Genomic DNA, 19,006 nt, shown 5'->3' with positions numbered 1-19,006 from the left:
ATGTGATAGAGGGGACAACAGGGGGCTCTTTCTGAAGCCACACCCGTCTGCCTCAGAGGGGGACGGATGGGACTTGGTGGACTCTAGTGGTCTTGGAGAGGAGATACATAACATCATTTACATGAAAAGATACTCCCAACGGACTTAATAATTACAATATTTTGGATAGCTACTCAAACAGCGAGTAATACTGTAGTCCAGGGGTGTCCAAACTCAGTCCTCAAGGGCCACTGTCCTGCCTGTTTTCTATCTCTCTGGGATGCAACACACCTGATTCAGATAATCAGAATCATTGTAATGCTGCTTGAGAGGCGGCTGATGAGCTGATTATTTGAATCAGGTGTGTTGCAGCCAGGAGACATCGAAAACAGGCAGGACAATGGCCCTCCAGGCCTGGAGCTGGACATCCCTGCTGTAGTCCTTTTAGATCAGGGGTGTCAAACATGCGACCCGCAGGCCCGAACCGTCCCGCAAGGAGGTTTGATCAGGCCCGCAGGATAATTTAAAAGTGAAAAAATGCATATAAGACACGGAATGAATATTTTTAATACTGTGCAATTCATGTAGTATTCGCCAGGGGACACACGGTTTAAATCAGAGTAAAAGACAACATTGTTTTGATTAGAGAAGAAGACAACAGCAGCCTCAGTCCGTCACCGAGACAGACCCAACACGGCAGACGCAATCAAGGACATGTGAATACTTTATTCTTTCCACATTTAATAGCACTCTCTTTAGTTTGTAAGGTGTAGGCAGGGATTACATTTAGATTTTATATGCACGTGTGAATGGTTTAAAAATTCCTTCCTTTATAAATCTCGTTTAATCTTAAAGGTACATTACTATATTTTTCAATACCAATTGTTAAAGTTTTGTGCCTTTGTACAATCCGTGGGATCAGTTGCAATGCATATATGTGAATGATAAAAGTAAATTGCACATTTGTCTAAGGAAATCTAAGGAGCTTCATGAAATGTTTTGTAAAAGATCCGTTTATTACATTTCCAAATGTTCTTGTGTTTCTTTAGACCAAAACAAAGGAAAGACATTATTTTGTTTATTTATAGCAGAGTATAGTATAATTTTAATGGTCTGGCCCACTTTACATCTACCAAGGCCATATGTGGCCCACAATGTGAAATTTGACACCTCTGTTTTAGATGATGACGTCAGTGCCAAAGCACAAGCTATGAAAATGGGACAGTCTAAAGTATTTTGGATTTTACCTGTTGTTCCAAGTCTTGTTTCTTGAGCAAGAATGTTGGGTTGGTGTGACCATTCACATGACCGTCTGCATGCAGGGGCTTGGCTTCGACTGGGACTGAACTACTGAAGGTCCGAACACAAGCACATGCGCAAAAATGTTTGGACAAGTCAAGCAAATGCAAACAGACTTACTACGGCAATTTCACCACTAGATACCTCGGTGCGGGTGGCGGAGCCGATGTTTTAAATGGCTGGAGTTTGTGTTTATAGCAACACCAAAGTCCAACGGCCAACCCGACAAACAAAAGCAGAGGAAGCACCAGCAGCACCGGAAGGAGGTTGCCTGTTGGAATAGAGTGTGTGAAAGGCATGTGGTTCCAAATAAATAATATTGATATGTGCTGAAAGACATTGTCTCACTGTGACTGATGACAGGTCCGCTGTCCACACTCCCGCCCGGCCCTCTCTGGTTACACAATGGTGGGGCCCAACCACTCTCACAGTGACAGTTGTGGTTGTTGTTACACAGCTGGCGAGAGATGAGGACATGGGTTTTTGCGTCACAATGACCTGTCAGAATCTTTCAGTTGTACCACATTTTAGGCCTGCAGAAGCAAATTATTGGGCCACATGGATAGTTACCAACAGGAAGTGACAGTGCAAGAAAATACAGAGTTGGTCTCTCTTAATGTTGTTCTTAATAATATTCAATGACAGTGGATAATTTGCATCTTCCACAAATAAAGAATGAAGGTTAATTAGAATATTATGATATCATATAATCAATACAACATACTGTATAATAAAATTGCACTCAAAATTATTCAAATCACCTTTAATAATTATGCTTATTCAGTTAAAACAATTGAAATAGTTCAACAGATGTAATATTTGAAATGATGACTATTTAATAAAGTGGCCATCAGTCTTGTTTGACTTCATTTTATTTGAATACATGTTGTGTCAAACACTGCTACTATATGAAACGGAAAGATTGTAATATTTTACCAACATTATAAAATGAGGATGCCTTTGTACAAAACGGATCACAGTGACCAAACCCTGATTGAAAACACCATCGCAGTGTTAACGTGGTAATGACAGATGATGTAATGGTTGGACTATTTTGTCTGTTTTTACTGGGGGGGTTAGAGGGGAGGGGTTCTGAGGAAGACACAAATGGCGTTAACTGAAGCTTGAATACTATGAGAGCGGACAACCACTATTCAAGTCCTTTTCATTACGGTCTTATGAAATTCTGTACTTAGAACTGAAATGAGTCTTAGCGGGCTTCAATTATTCGAACGTTTGTACCTTCAAGGTACCCCAATGGATTTATCACACAAAACTCACCCCATGTCCATTACATTTGGAATGGCAGTCATCAGCTTTCAGGAAAGATGCGTTACGGCATTCACCGTTGAAGCAAATCTATTGAAAGTGATCAATGAACATTACGGAGGGGCTTTGACAACTCAAATAGTGACGTGAAAAGACAGACAATACATATTGATATGATATTATTGTAGTCTTACTGAGTCATCTCCACATTTGGTGCCAGTCATGACGAGGCCTGGGTCCAGAGTGTCACCCTGCACCTCCTCGTCTCGCTGCCCAGGCTTGTAAACGTGCGTTCCCATGCATTGCACCCTCTTGTTGCCCATGCTCACTGTGGTCTCGATGCGCACTGCATTGCTCTCAATCGGCTTGGAAGCTGAAGAGAGACACTGGATCTTCCCGCATTTAGCATCTCTGGCACAAACAAAGACAGAGTATCATCAAATTAGTGAGTTTGGATAATACAGACAATATAATTGTTTAAAAATGAAATTATTGCCACATTTACAGTTGTCCGAGTGCAATATGCGTAATGTCACCTGTCCTGACAGCTCCTGTATTTCCCAAACAGATCTTTACCACAGTTGCCATACATGTCGCCAGCTTCATTGACCTTCTTAAAACACACATCGTGGGCCGGGCGACCATCTGTAAAGGACACACGCGCATCCATGCACACGGCGTGTTATTCCACCCCCTGATGGAAAGCAGATGGTATCCCTCACTGGTCTGTGTGGGACTCGTGTGATCCAGCAAAGACGCCCCAGGGAAGTTCTGTCGTGGTGTGAACTTGGACACCAGCAACAACAAATCCTGAGGCTTTGACAGTGAGGCTAACATCTGACCTCTGCTTCAACCTTCAGCAGCTTTTCATGTAGTCGGAAATAATTTGTCTATATACCCAAAATCTCTCTCTCTCTCTCTCTCTCTCTCTCTCTCTCGCTCTCTCTTTTAACTAAACCTTTAGTGGATTTATTGATGTAATTTTTTTTTTCATCAGCTAAAGTACAGAAAAAATAAGGTAATTGCTGTCTGGGCATCAGTCCACTTATAATAGTAATCATAATAATAAAAGTAATAATAACAAATAATAAAACGGCATCTTACTCATACAACAATAATTTGAATAAATGGTTTTCTCAACGGGGTGATCCGTCACCACTTATTTGATTGTGCTGCATGTTTGGAACGACGGCAAGTAATGCTACAATTAACCACGAGAGGGGGCTAATGTAACAAACTGGTGACTTGCTCCTTTCCCAATCGGGATTCAATCAATCACATACAACGAACGGACATCTAATGAACTTTGGAATCACTCAAGGATTGCTTGAAAATTCCGAAATCGAATAGTTCCCTCTGACAAATGACTTTGCGAAGGTTTTTAAGGTGCATATCATTTATTTCAATGAGTGAATGGTGGAGACAACCATTCACACTCTTATTGAGACCAATGTCTTCTGATACACTAGGTCTACAGTTGAATGTTATTTCCCCCCCACGATGTACAGTACATCATCTGGTTTACCCTCTTTTTTTGTGTGTGTAACCATGACACCAAAGTTGAACTGTATTTTACCGTATTCTGTACAAGCATCACTCACCTCGTCCCCAGAGTGAGCGGCACTGTTGCTCCAGCGTGAGGCACATGCCAGTGTAACAGTAAGCCTTCCCATCCGCACACGATGTGCCATCCACCAAATAGAAGTTAGCAGGGCAAGACTTAGCCTTGCCATCGCAGTACTCGGCCAGGTCACACTGGCCCGACGGGGGTCGACACAGCACGCCCGGGCTCTTCAGCTTTTAACAACATGAAGGGGAGATCGGATGTGAAGGGAACACCGCTCACGTGATATCCTTTCGGAGGATCATACCTTGCAGTTATGACAACAGACACCGTGGGCGCACTCAGCACCAGCTTTTAAAGTGCAGTTGTTTGCGTTACAGCAAGGACTGGTACATTCCTGTGTTGGAAGTAATTGGTGAGTCCTTTCATCGTATACATAAACGAATAGTGCACTGATACCAACACACTGACCTCTTCCTCTCCACAGTCGCATTCCTCCCCATCCTCCAGGTAGCCATTGCCGCAGCGCTGTCCTCCATACATGGATCTGGTGTTTGGCTCGTTGAAGAGACACTTTCCTCCTCCTGAGCTCAAGTAGCTCTTCAGCTCCCGCATGTTACACGTGTTGAAGACATGTGGAAACGGGTGCCTATGAGATGTACAGTATGAAAACAATTGCATACCAAGAGGACATTTTTGTAGATACACCAGTGCAATTAAGTGAGACGGAACACAAGAGAAGTATCAATACATGCTGCGTCAAAAAAGATAATGATGTTCAATTTTGATCAACACTGTCACAGAGTTATTTCTGGCACTGTGTGTTTATTATTGCCGTTGTTATTTGGGTTTGTGTGTGATTGCAGTCAGTCAGTGCATCGCATTGAAATCTGTTTAACTTTCTGATAAATTCGAAATAGTGGCCTTCACGCTATGGATGCCGTGAAATTGGGTGCATGTGGTAGCCACGTGAATAAAGACATGCTGCAGCGCAAATAAAAAATGTCCTCAACAAAAACGGTGCTATTGCAAATATGCTGCCGTAAAGGCGCAACCACCAAGCGCCGAAATTCTCCTCCAAAGGAATGTGACACAAAAAAAAATATACTGAAAACAATTCACAATCTGTACATAAAATTTACAATCACCATTGAATGACAAAAAAGGTGAAAAAATACTCATAAAAGTGAAAAATTTGGTCAGCTCTTGTAGGAGGCTGGCAACTCAAAGGTGCCATCTATCAATTTTATTTTAGTTTACTCTGAGTTTACTGTGTGTGTTTAAAAAAAAGCTGCTGTATGTTGAATTCTGGTACAAAGGTAAAAATTTAACACGGGATCGAAAATAACTAAGGATTGGATGCCCACTGACGTAGCAGAAAGTTGAAAGGAAATTTCAATTTTCTATAATCCTGTAAAGTTGTGGTGGGTAAACTAGTGCTTGTCCCACCCCACTGTGGGCACCAGCCAAGTGCAGATCACATTTCGACAAACCATTCAAACTCACGTTCACACTTATGGACAATCTGCAGTCTTCAGTGAGCCACACATGTTTTGGAGGAAGCCAAATGCCCAGAAACAAAACAAAACTGGCCAACGAGGACCTCAGATGCAGACGTGCCAGCTGTCCGGCCGTCACGCTGCCCAACTCAAACTATAACCGACAAAATAAACATATTATTACTTTCGGTACTGTGACAGTCTCAGTCAAAACTGACCATTTTCTTCTTAAAGGCAAAGACATATGGTCTTGATATAATTGATTCTTAAAACGTTTGCATGATACTTCATTGCAGTGTATAATCCACAATGAGAAAAAAAACAAAGGACAACAAGTTGAGTGTAGCTACCCTGTAGCAGCTGCCATGATGCAACCCCCATCCTCAGCTTTGGCCTGGCAGCAGCCAGCGCTGTCATGACTCATGCCGAAGTTATGGCCCATCTCATGCGCCATTGTGGCGGCGACGCCAACAGCTGACTCCGAGTGGTCCTTTTCCACAATCACAGGTGCGGAGACGTATTTCGAAGTTCATATTTTGCACTGTTCAGTCTCGACAAGATTACACTCTTAAATGTACCGTAAATTATGTTGCCAAAAAAAAAAAAAAAGACTATAAGGGGGGGGGGGGAGTAATTCAAGTAGGAATATATTAGTTGTGTCATTAAAGCAAAATTATCCACCAATGGGACACAAAACCTTCATGTGTCATTTTAGATGATGTCATGGGTGTAGTGACTACGAGTTATTATTTTATTTATTTTAATACAATAATAATAATAATAATAATAAAAAAACCTTTCTTCGTCTCACAATGGTGAAAGTCCCAATTGGCAGCAGCAAAGTTATGAAAGCAACAAAGTAGAAGAACAAAAAGTATAGGAGCTGCTGTAAAGGCATTTTTATATTAATGTATTGTTTTAAATCTGAAATGTGGCCCTTGAGCATAGAAGTCCAATGCCTGCTCTAAAACGTGGTATTTTAACAGGGGTGTGTTGACTTTTTATATCCACTGTACCGTCCAGACATGCACAGGAAATGTTGACTGTGAATGTACGTAAACATTTCGACAAGATCAGTTTCTCACCGTGTTCACGCCACCTGACTGGTATTCAGAGCACATGGCTTTGAGAGGTGCCAACCCAATGGTGGTACCCTGAAATGACTTTCCCCTGGTGACACAAAGTGCACATTAGTTCGACAACCAGATTGCACAGAACCTGGCAGCCCCACAAATGACATCTTACTAACTAACTAACGTGACTTCAAACTCCTACGGTGTGAGATCGCAAGTTATCGCACGAGAACATCTTCATGTCATCACGATTACAACTCTCACTCTCACGATCAAAGTCAAGCGGCGGGTCACTGACGTGATGAGCTGAGCGTTGTCATTGTGGAGTGTGTGAAGCTGTTTGCGTCTCCACGACAGGAACGCCGCCAGGGTGCTGTGCGGGTTGTCGGACACGTTGATCAAGTCCTGGCTGGTCCACACCTCAAGACCGATCAGCGCCACTCGGATGCTTAAGGCCTTGTAGTACTGTGCGCGCGCGTGTGTGTGTGTGTGTGGGGGGGATATGGTGCATTGACAAAAGGAGAAATGATTATAAAGATGCTAACGGTACTTGTTGTGGCTACAATTTACACAAAAGCGCTTACCTTGTCAACTAAGTTGGCAGCTTCCAGTAATTTCAGTTGGGTCTTCTCGAGACTACTCCCATGTTTGTCAAACTGAAAACCACATATGGTTAGCAGCAAAGGAAACACAGTCATACATTGCCCTTCATCCTCGAGCTACTGCGTAAAAAGGAAATCGTAAACTCCAGATCGGTTTCGACCAAATACAAAAGCTGCATCCGCGCGGCCTTTAAAGAGATAATAATGACGCTCAGTTTTTCAGACTTTCAGAGATCAAGTATTTTTTTGTGAACAACGGGTTTATCCTTCTGATTGATTTTTTTATTTTTTATTTTTTTGCAATGGTGTCGATTGGAATTCACTGCACTTTTCATCCTATTTAGTTTCATGACATTGGTTAGAAAAATGTGGAAATAGCTGTCAGCATGATGCAGGTCTTTTTGTAATAACATTCAGGTGCCCCTCACTAAATTGAACATTGTATTTATTTCAGTGATTTCATTCAAAAAGTGAAATTCAGATAGATTCATTCATTTAAAACAGACTAACACTTTTCAGAAGGCCTCATTTGTACACCAAAAATATTTTTGGATAGTCTCTTCTATTTTTGAATTAAACTACTGAAGTAAATTACATTTTCCACAAATTTTAAGATACTAAAATGAACAGCAATCAAGAGCTGGTTTCAGTCTGTGTAATTTAATTCCACACAACCAGTAAGAAAATAACTACCCCTCGTGTAATCTTTTGCTTTAAATAAGCACATATCGAATCAAATAATGACAGCGTTCTTACCTCAGCCTTGTCCGCTACCAACAGTAGCTCCACATATTTCATATTCTGACTCAGGTCTCTTCGTTCCTTTAATAAATTGATGATAAAATCATTTTAAAATCTAGATATAATAATAATGGAAAATAAATCTCCAGTGTCAGTATATGCAGTAATTTTTTCAAGCCTAGTCCAGTTCACACTCACCCTGAAGCTCTGTGCTGATGTCATCCCATGGAGGAAGGTGCCAAGGGCCTCCCGGTTACTATAGTGCTGCAGGCAGCTTCTGGGAGGTAGATGGAAACTCTCGGCTCGGAAAACGGCGTGCTGAGGCGTATCCGTAGAAACAGGCTCAATGAGGTAGCTGACGCTTGCGTTTAGAGAAATTAGACCCCTGAGGGAAATAAAAAAGGCACTGCTCACAGTTCCATCCAGCGGTTGCAAATCATGAAGGATCTATGTTGCTAGTCCATTCTTTTACAAAGGATTTGGAAACAGAATGTTTGCTCGAGACTAATTTGGAGACAAATGTCCCCCCCGTTTTGTCCCGTTTATTGGCCCTGAGACAGTGGCAATAGTGTGCAATGCTGTTGATCCCTGGTACAAGATTTCAGTGGTCTTTGAATGTTTTATTTACAAGAGATATGAGAAACATATTTGTTGCTGTCCTGGTCAGATGTCATCATTTAAAACAGATTATTTATTTTAGTTTCAAGCACCTGTATGCTTACATTTAGATTAGATCCGACTAAAGTTTAGAGGCTAAAAGAAACAACAACAACAGCAACAACAAAATCAATTTAATCGGTCAGATACATACTGTAGATACATCCGCAGTTCAAGCAGCTGCACTAAACATCTGGAGAGGTCTGACACCTACCCATGTGTCCGTCAATGCCTGAGAAGCTTTATTAGAATTCATCTATTCATCTAAATGAAGAGTAACGGACTCTCACAAACATGGATAAGTGTTCTGACTGCCTCAAGTATTGGAGCCAAAGCAAGAGAAAAAACTGGATTAAGCTGAGACCTCCAAACCGACTGCACCACACGAGTCACAATACACGTTTCAATAGTTTGCAGTTTATTTCGCTTTTTTTGTTTTTTTAAATAAACCCCAATTCCAAGGAAGTTGGGACAGTGTATAAAACACAAATTCAAACGGAATGCAATGATTGCAGAATGTTTTCAACCTACTGTGTATCAAAAGAATACAGCACGGTGGGTGGATGACTGGTAAGCACACCCGCCTCGCAGTGCAGAGGTCATGGGTTCAAATCTGAGCTCGGGCTTTCCTGTGTGGTTATTTGCATGTTCTCCCCGTGGATTTTCTCCTGGTACTCCGCTCTTTCCCCCACATTCCAAAAACATGTATGATAGTTTGATTGAAGACTCCACATTGTCCCAAGGTAATAATGGAAGTGTGAACGGTTGTTTGTCTACTCATGCCCTGCGATTGGTTGGCAACCAGTTCAGGGTGGACCCTGCCGCTTGCCCTGATTGAGCTGGGATCAGCTCCAGCAAACCCGCACCCCTTGTGTGAATAAGTAAGATAGAGAATTTATGGACGGCCAATGCAATTTATATATATTGTTGAAATGCAACAAAATTGTAAAAATTCTCTCATTTGGAATTTGAGGCCCACACTGGCTATTCGGCCTGTTGCCACCCAGGCCACCAGGTGCTCGCCATCTCCAGGCCAGGCTCCAGACGGGGGCTCTAGTGACCCACATCCAGGCTGGGGAATATGAAGTCCATTTATTTTTCTCATCATAGGGAGTGAATGAGTTTTACTTTGTCTGGTCTGTCACCTATGACCTGTTTGCACACGATGAAAAGGGAGAGGATTTTCTACGAAGATATCGTTTCTTTTTATGAATCCAGGGAGCATTGTAACACATTTGCACGGGTGGGGAAAAACATTTATAAAGCAATATGTTTTATTGGGATACAAGTAACAATATCTATTATCCAGGAAGTCAAAAGGCATTATATGCTGCAGCTTTGATTCCTAAGTGGAAAAATGCTCAAATCTGTCAAGTTTACGCTTAAAAAAAATCCAAATTTAACCACAATGTCCCTCTATCAAGCATTCGATTGTGATCCATGTCCAAACATAATGATGTTGTAACGTATCTCTGAAGCAGGTGCGGTCGAGGTAGTTCTTACCTGAGACCTGAGCATGTGCTGAGAGCCACGCTGGAACCGTCTACACCTGCAACCTCTCCGTGGTATAAACAGTGATTCTAGAAGAGCAAAAAAACAAAATCAACATGCAGATCATTAATGAACAATCATCTCCATGCTTGGCTGTTCCTCATTGGCATCCATATAACTGGAAAATTCCGTATCAGCTATGACATGATTATTTGCTGCCATGAAACATCACCAAAGTGTTTCACAACTTACCTTGTTGACAGGAGAGAAGGATCTGCGACTTCCATCCGCAGTGTACCATATTTCCTGATATCCAGGGGTCAACAGCTGCCTGAGGGAAGACATTCCAATTTTATTGACCGACCTTTTATTTAACTACCTGTTCGGACAGACTTCTTCATCTTCTTGAAGGAAGTGACAGTATAGAGCAGGGGTGCCCAAACTTTTTGGACCGAAGATCGACTTTTCGATCAACCAACCTCCCCCGATCGACCCCTTACCGCGCATGCACACGCACATTCACACGCACGCCAGGATGAGCAACAGCCTGACACGGCCTGTTCACTACCGTAGCAAACACTCTTGATTCCTATTCTTTTTTTTTCTCCTCTACACCCCTCGCGATCGACTTGGGACCAGTCCGCGATCTACCAGTCAATCGCGATCGACGTAATGGGCACCCCTGGTATATAGCAAAGCAAAGCAAAGCATTTTGAACGACAAAAGAACAGTTAACTCCGGCCTATTCACACATTCTCCTTGCGATTTCTTTTCTTTTGAACCTAGTTAACAACTATTTGCCGGCTCCATATGTTTTTTTTGGGGGTTTTTTTGGGAGGTGGTGTTTTTGAGAGGGGCACCAAAAGTCAACTGGAATAGGTGTCAACACATGTGCGACCTGAGTGAAGATGAGCAGAGAATGAATGGAAGGATGGAAAATAAATTGCTGACTGCAACTATTTAATGTGCTGTTGGAGCAAGCACATGGCCAGTATGCAAACCGTTCGCAGTATGTCCTGTTTATGATGAGCCGTGTGCATACGAAAACGGACTGTCTCAAAGATTTACACCAAGAATGTTAAACTCATCCAGATTGCTGTCTCAATCAACCCATCCTTCCTGTTTGCAACGTTTCCAGCTCAACAGCTGCTTGTTTTTCCCTCCAAATAACCCAGTTCTTATTCCTCCGGTCATATAGTTTTGCGAATATCCATCAAACCATCTGCAGCTATGACGCAATGAGAATAGACAGAGAACTGCTGCTGGATTCGATTTGGGAATTTTGTGAAATTATTTCACACTTGACCTTTAAATTCAGAGCAGGAGAGATGCGCAAAACAGACATGCTGAAGTTCTTGCAGGAGTTTGGCGGGTGCAAAGTGAAAGGAACCGCAAAAAGATCTCTTTCCGGTGATGTATGGCTGCTGTGATGTGGGCCTTCCAATCTTTGTGTAACAATGACCCCCACAGTTGGCATCCATCATACATGTCCGTGGAGTTCAGAATCTGTCTGCCTACCCCGCACTCAAATTTATCAAAAGTCACGTTACAACACTACTTAGATCTGCTTTTACCTGGTCTACAGTCTGGTCAACTCTCTGTCACCAATTCGTCAGGCTCGCCGGGGGCATGTAAAAGGAAACTGTCTCGGTCCGCCAGAATGACCAGCATGACGGAGTGTGATCTGTCAAATTCCCAAACATGGTAAACTACAATTGACCCAGCACAAAAATGAAAATGTGCCGGTTTGTACGCCAAGTACATGCGCGCCTGTCGACAAAAATAGAATCCAGTGTGTTAAAGACCTTTAAAAAACACACACATTTAGCACCATCAATACTATAAAACAGGCCTAGGATGTATTTATGGGGGATATTTCTATATCACGGATTTCACGGATTCCAGGGATGGTCTAGATTTACAGGGGTGGGCAATTATTTTTCCGGGGGGGCCAAATGAGAAGTAGAAAATATTGGACCGGGCCAAAAGTTTGAAATAGAAATAGAAAATGAAGATAGCACAATGTCTTTGTATGCCAGTAATAATGTAACATTCTCCTCCACCATCACACTCAGCACCGGTTCTCCTCAAGGATGTGTACTGAGCCCCCTGTTGTTCACGCTCTACACATTTGACTGCTCTCCGACTCTTATTAGCGGTCCAGTTTGCGGAAAGTTTTTAACATGATAACAATCAAACCATTCTAGGAAATGTTCATTTACTCGAGCCACAAGCAATTCACTCTGAGCATGGAAATTGCCAGAATCGGACTGAGTAAGAATCGCTTCCTTGTTTTTCAAAGTCTCGTAGATTTGAGTCTTTCCGACTGAATGTTTCGTACTTTGTTACCCGCTTCGTTTAATCAGATACATATCACTTTCCCTTCCATGGTCATTACTCTCTCCCTCTTTCTTCGTCTTCCCCTCCCTCCCTGTGCTCTGCAACTTGAAGTAACTGCGCCACCTGGTGTTGAAATACCTGTCATTACAAGTCCAAACGAAATGAATGCAATCAAACCTTAATTGTGCACCAATCTTCGGCGGGCCGGATTAAAAAGACCAACGGGCCGGATCTGGCCCGCGGGCCGTAGTTTGCCCACCCCTGGTCTAGAATGTAACCTACGTGACGGAGGGGAGATTAGTGGATATTCATCTCTTCAAACCTCACCAATCAGCCCCATCATTGCTTTGGACTTAATGTTACCAAAAAAAACCCTTAATTTTATGAAAATTTTGTTTGCATTGCACATCAGGCAACTTCAACTAAAGAGGTTCCACCGCATTTTCCCCAAAATCCTTTTAGTCGCTGATAAAAGACAAAGGATGTAAAAAAAGGGATTTTTCTTTTTCCTCTTAGTGAATCAGAAGCCCTTAAAGAGACACGCCCTTCCATCAATGGCTGTCTGTTGATCTAATCACAAAGCAAGTCCCGGTAATAGACAGAAAGCAGACGTTCACAGATGGCTTGCACAACCAGGAAACTTCAAAGCTTTAGTGGTCATGAATCTCACTGATGTCCCCGTCCCAGTATAACCCCTTGCTCATTATCGCTTCCTTTATTTCCGTGAAATATTCCCAGCATGCTCTCAGCTCACATGTAACATTTGCCATCACTCATAGTTTCAGAATTATTGGCAAAATGATAGACGACTGACTGGGTTTGAGCCCAGTGCTGTTTTCATAATCACACAGGATGGATGATCACACAGTAACTCTTGCGCTCTACATTTATGATTCTGTACTGCTCCTCTGGGATGGCAAGCATCTGCACCATAGTTCAAGCTGTTAAAGCTGCCAACGCAAGACATATAGACACAATACGCCTCGAATAAAAATATACAATCACTTCTTGGGAGGATAATTTAATTAACATTGGGATGTAAATGAGAAACAGTGTATTTGCCACAATCATCCACATACGTTTAACTGAGGTTTGGTTGCAATAGAAATTGGTTCAGTGCTGTAAAAACTAAGCTGGTAAAAATATAGTCGAGGGTATACAGTAGTTTGTTCCTCCATAAGGAGCAAAGGGATATGAAAACGTATTTTACATCCACAGCTGCGTAACAAATGGTGTTATGAAAAACTAGCATTTTGTCATTTTCAAAGTACAGTAATCCCTCGTTTATCGGGGTTAATGGGGACCAAAACCACCCGCGATAAACGAATATCCGCGAAGTAGCGTCCAATTAACATAAACAGGTAAAACATTTTTTTAAGTCCGCAAACGGTCCGCGAGAAGCTGCAAAACAACGGCGAGTCACATAGAGTAACATATACAGTACTGTACTACATGTACAGTATATGTAAAAAGAAAAAAAATATATATATATATTAATGTTTGAAAAAATCCGCGATGCACTGAACCCGCGATAAACGAACCGCGAAGTAGCGAGGGATCACTGTACTGTAATTTCATGAGGACTGATCTATGTGCATGTGTATTATTTATTCAAATTGATTATGTATTTGTTACATTACTTGGAATCTTTATTTGAAGAGGAGAAAATGGATAGATGGATAAAATGAGCTTGTTCTTGATGTCACCAGAAAATCATGCAGAGGATTTTCTCAAAATTTGCAGGTACATGAATACATTTTAAAATCTCTTAAATTAACCTTTGGACATATTATTTTTCCTTTTTGTCATTTTTAACGAAAATAATTTGACGATTAATAGATCCATGTGTGAGGAAATATGTGTATTTAATCAGGCTCATTTTTGCAAGTGTAGTTATACACTCAAATGTGAAGCTGAACCAAGGATGAGTTGAATTTAGACACAAGAATCAACAACACAATGATCGAAACTAAACTATGTACAATGAACAGTGACTGAGAAAGATGAAGACAACCAGTTTGGGAGGGGGTGGGGGGATTAAAAAAAAAAAGCATTTCTCCATTTAGCCTTAACTTACAAAACCCCTTGAACTGAGACTCAACTTGTTCTGCCACTCATGACATCGCATACAGCACATTACGCCGATTGACTGCTGAGTCCAAACTGCGGCGTATCTAAAAGCCTCTCAGTTTAATTCTATGCTGCTCAATGACGCAAGTCCTTTTAAATGAAGACTATTAAAAAGCGGGCAAATAAATGTGCCAGCCTTCGGGGACTTTGCAGAGTTTGGATGATGTCCAGGATGAGGACAGATGCTGTGATTGAGAAGCACATTGCTGGCTGAATTAGGCTTGTTTGACACTGAGACAAAGATTTGGTTCAGCTTCTGTTGGGAGGGAGGCGGGGGGTAGCAGCGGGAAGCTACTTTGGAGATGGTGAAGGAGGGGGGGTGAGGTGAAGAGAAGAGAAGGGGATGTGGGGTAATGCATTAGGGTCAGTGGGTCGCATTCTCTCATCGTATCAGATGACATCACTGCACACAAGGAGAGGGGAGACAGGACGCCGATGCTTGGCAGAGGACGATTTACAGGCTTTTACTGCGCGGCGAAATGGTGCGGTTGGACGGCCCGCGTGTTTGTCATGAGGCGAGCACAGGCGTCTGCAGGCGGACCTTTGAGCAGACTAAACATAATGTGAACCGGGGACAAGGAACGACATCTCCTACTGTCTGATCCCTAACCCTGAAATCCATCAAGTGTAGCCAGCTTGAAGCCTTGTTTATGTATTCTGTGAGCATGAGTGGCGTGTCTGCGTGAGGTCAAAAAAAGCAGGACACCAGTCAACGAGCGGGAGATGCATGTTTGTCCTCGAAGCTCTGCGGAATGTCGGAGGAGAAGAAAAGAAAGGTGGATGGTCTCGCTTGTTTGAACACGGGTTTTCCTATAAGGATGTTCTGCTGCCGAATCCTATCGCATCCATGCGTGATATCAATTATGTTTTCGATTTTGGATCTGCTCACTAATGAGTATTTTAACAATCAAATAATCTGTAAAAGATTATTTTTTTTGATTCATTGACGAATCTGATGTAAAAAAAATTCACATACGATCCAAACTTCCATCCCATCACGATATAAAAACAGGATATCATATTAAATTGAAATTGCCGAAAATAAGAAAACATTTAATATGATTCAGTTACTCTGCGGACTGCTGGTGATTGTTTTTTTCTTTTTTGTTGCTGTTGTGATTAGCAATGTAAAGGCATTGATCGGCATATGCCAATCACGTACTTTTCCACAATAATTGGCTGACCACGATCTGTGGCCGAGCGATCAGACTGTTTCAACATAGTATGAAGAACAATTAAAAAGTTCAATTATTTACTTCAAATTATGAATTATTTATATTCAACAACACCTAAAAAAAAACAATCAAAAAAACATATAGTTGCTGGATCTAATCAACTAAACTCGCTGAAGGAAATCCTTACTGCTACCCGTGATGATTGACATAAACTAAGCGTGAATGAGAAAAGCCACCAACCAATAGGGCTGAGTGTAATGACTGACATGTCGACGAACCAATGAAAACTGAGTATCATAGGATTGAAAAAAATCTGTCTGAAGAGGACCCACTTTTTTTGTATTTACATTTTCCTTTTTGCTTTTCCATTTTTCACCCTACAAATGATCAATATCATTCACGCACAAAACACAATCTTTAACCAAATCACCGCCTTTCATTAAAAGATAAGACCAGGCAGACACACGAACCAAAAAGGGAAGATAAATGGATTGGGTCTGGACAACGTCGAGCGCTAAGGAGTTGTGCAAACAACTGAACCCCTCTGATGTGGCTCAATACAATATTCTGAATATCAGGAACACTTCTGTGACAGATGCAAACTACAACCACAAAAACAAACATTGTCAGATGAAGACTTGTCTGATAATGTATTGGTGATGTATTTCTTTTCTTTTTTTATTTTTATTATGTCATGCCCAACACGCCATGGCCAAAACATATCACGCAAAGACAACATTGTGACCCCTGTTCTGCATTAATCTCCATATTCCCCACATGACTTCTCTGCAACGATCAAGTCTATAACTTCAGCGAATTAAAGTGAAGCTCGCAAGATGTTGAAATAATTTACATTCCTGAAAACTGATGGGAAGTTGCTCAAAAAAGTTTCAAAACGTTTCTGGCCGGTAAGTGAATAATGTAATCAAGTGGAACATGCTGTCGTTGTGTGTGTGTGTGTGTGTGTTTCACTCCACATCCAGTAGCTACACCATCAAGTGATTGATGAAGCATCCCTGCCCAGAAGGAAATACAAGAGTGCGACCACCTGCTGGGGAGGGAGCACATATGGGGTAAATCCCTCAGGGGAAAGACTGGAGTCGTGACTTGTTAATTCTGTTTGTGTGGCTGTGCGAAGGTGAAGGAATGGAGAACTAAAGGCATACATACATTCTTGGGGTAAAATATGCTTCTAATGCTCATAAAACCAATTGCACTTGTGTGTTGGTTGTCACCGGGGACATCTCAAGAGCACCGACTGACAACCTGCCACACTACTTTGTACCGCACTGTCCATTAAATAAGACACAGTCTTATTTATTGAAATATCACACGGACTGGACGGGAAACGCACTCAGAACCAACAGATTGTGGGATGTTAAAAGACTGACTTCCTGTTAGGCAAAGGCGCACAGATCGGGTGACAGCAAGCATAACCCTCTGTCTTCCAAACACATTACCAGTCATCTCCATCTGTGTACCAACGGAGGCCCTGATGTCATCCATGTGCCTATACGTCGATTAACATGTAATAAGCCGATTGGGGCCGGATCAATTTAGCATCTCTATATGTGCCTATAAAGTTGCCATGCATAATGTCTATGCAAGTGAAAAAAGACTCACTGATTCCTCTCCAGATGCAGCAGCAGCTGCTGGCCCTCAGCTGAGATGAGAACTTCAGCCTCGGCAGGATGCTGGGAAGACACAGTAGAGACTCAGAGCTCAGAAAAACAATGCGCCACTGTGTCTTTAATCATCTTGTGACGTTAACCGAGTGAGACCGACTCACCTCTCTGTCGACAGACCTGCCGTGCCTGCGAGGATGCAGCCATACGGGATAGGTGATCTCATAACTCTCCGCCGCACCGCTTTCTCCTGCAGAAAGTTGGAATTTATGATAGCACCAGACATACTGATTAGATGAATTAGTTAATGCGATTGTGGCCCAGTGGCCTGATACACGCCAATAATTATTTAAGGCCACTGTATTTTAGCTTGTTGTGCGCACCAGACAGAATTTACTGAAACATCCTACAGGGCACTCATTGAAATACTACAAGCATCATCCAAATTGGAACCCTCAAAAATTATTGTGGCAAAAAAAGTGTGTGTGTGTATATACTGTATATGTATATATATATATATATATATATATATATATATAGAGAGAGAGAGAGAGAGAGAGAGAGAGAGAGAGAGAGAGAGAGAGAGAGAGAGAGAGAGAGTGCTCATTAAGTTTTGCCTGGTGAGAGGAAGCACCACTTGAATGAGGCCACAGTACATTTCAACGCAGTTGAGTTTGCACTCTGATGGATTAGATTGTAGATTGCACAAAAGAGACGAAATTCGATACTGATGTAAATAGTGGTTTTCGAAACCGAAAACAGCAGACTGGTATTTTTTATTTACTCTATCCTATTGAGTTTTGTGCAAATCTACCTTTAGTTGTGACCAGCGAGTGTACATTACTCCAAACAGCAATTTTCCATCATGCAACTTTTATAAATACCCGACCTGTTTAATGCATACAGCTGTTTGTTGAAGGCTACACAGAAACTATAATCGTATCGATTGCTTCGTGCGCGGTAGTGAGCGTCTCTCCTTCATGCAACGAATCGTGAACGCTTCGTCGAAGGAAAATCACGAATCATAGCTATTTATCGATGTAAACAAGTGAGACTCACGGCGGCCAATAGCGACTTGCGCAGCCGGCTGAACCCAGTGAAGAAGCGCTATGAGGGACACGCAGAGGAGAAAGGACGGCGCGCCATGGAGAGGAGGCGGCGGAGGAGGACGCATCCTAAACCCAAGACGACCCCGGTGGACTGGGACGGGAGAGACATCAATGTACGCGCTGGCTGGGATGGCTCACATTCGACGCAAGGAGAGTGAGTCTCCCGTCGGTGTGCCACGGCGAGGAGGCGCCGCTCTTCTGAGAGATGATGGACATTCTCCTTGAGCCCTCCCCTTCAAGTACACGCGCGAACACACCCATGCGCGCGTATAGGCAAGACAACAAGACCAGTACGTACATTCAACTAGACTTCATTCGTTGTACTGTCTGTACAGTGATCCCCACGACGGTCAGAGATCCTGATGTTGAACACACACACACACACACACACACACACACACACACACACACACACACACACACACACACACACACACACACGCACGCACCACT

General features: G+C 42.3%; 1 protein-coding gene across 1 annotated transcript in view; it reads right to left on the bottom strand.

The window, feature by feature from the left end:
- adam19b (ADAM metallopeptidase domain 19b) overlaps positions 1-18,761 on the bottom strand; it is a 21,756-nt gene extending 2,995 nt beyond the window's left edge. The window contains exons 1-20 of the mRNA XM_086100206.1: positions 18,504-18,761; positions 17,609-17,694; positions 17,443-17,513; positions 10,427-10,505; positions 10,187-10,263; positions 8,225-8,411; positions 8,042-8,107; positions 7,268-7,339; positions 6,982-7,148; positions 6,696-6,780; positions 5,961-6,100; positions 4,583-4,760; positions 4,419-4,508; positions 4,149-4,344; positions 3,084-3,192; positions 2,742-2,958; positions 2,560-2,637; positions 1,627-1,735; positions 1,423-1,549; positions 1,227-1,329 (exon numbers count right to left, since the gene is read on the bottom strand). Of these exons, the coding sequence (XP_085956332.1) occupies positions 1,227-1,329; positions 1,423-1,549; positions 1,627-1,735; positions 2,560-2,637; positions 2,742-2,958; positions 3,084-3,192; positions 4,149-4,344; positions 4,419-4,508; positions 4,583-4,760; positions 5,961-6,100; positions 6,696-6,780; positions 6,982-7,148; positions 7,268-7,339; positions 8,042-8,107; positions 8,225-8,411; positions 10,187-10,263; positions 10,427-10,505; positions 17,443-17,513; positions 17,609-17,694; positions 18,504-18,618 (2,352 nt within the window). The 5' untranslated portion in view covers positions 18,619-18,761. The remainder of the gene's footprint in view (positions 1-1,226; positions 1,330-1,422; positions 1,550-1,626; positions 1,736-2,559; positions 2,638-2,741; positions 2,959-3,083; positions 3,193-4,148; positions 4,345-4,418; positions 4,509-4,582; positions 4,761-5,960; positions 6,101-6,695; positions 6,781-6,981; positions 7,149-7,267; positions 7,340-8,041; positions 8,108-8,224; positions 8,412-10,186; positions 10,264-10,426; positions 10,506-17,442; positions 17,514-17,608; positions 17,695-18,503) is intronic.
- Positions 18,762-19,006: the final 245 nt, after the last annotated feature.

The sequence above is a fragment of the Hippocampus guttulatus genome, chromosome 2 (genome assembly GCF_054856545.1).
Source record: "Hippocampus guttulatus isolate MCC_2025c chromosome 2, RoL_Hgut_1.0, whole genome shotgun sequence".
In the NCBI taxonomy this organism is placed as follows: Eukaryota; Metazoa; Chordata; class Actinopteri; order Syngnathiformes; family Syngnathidae; genus Hippocampus; species Hippocampus guttulatus.
This window is presented reverse-complemented; position numbering and strand designations above follow the sequence as displayed.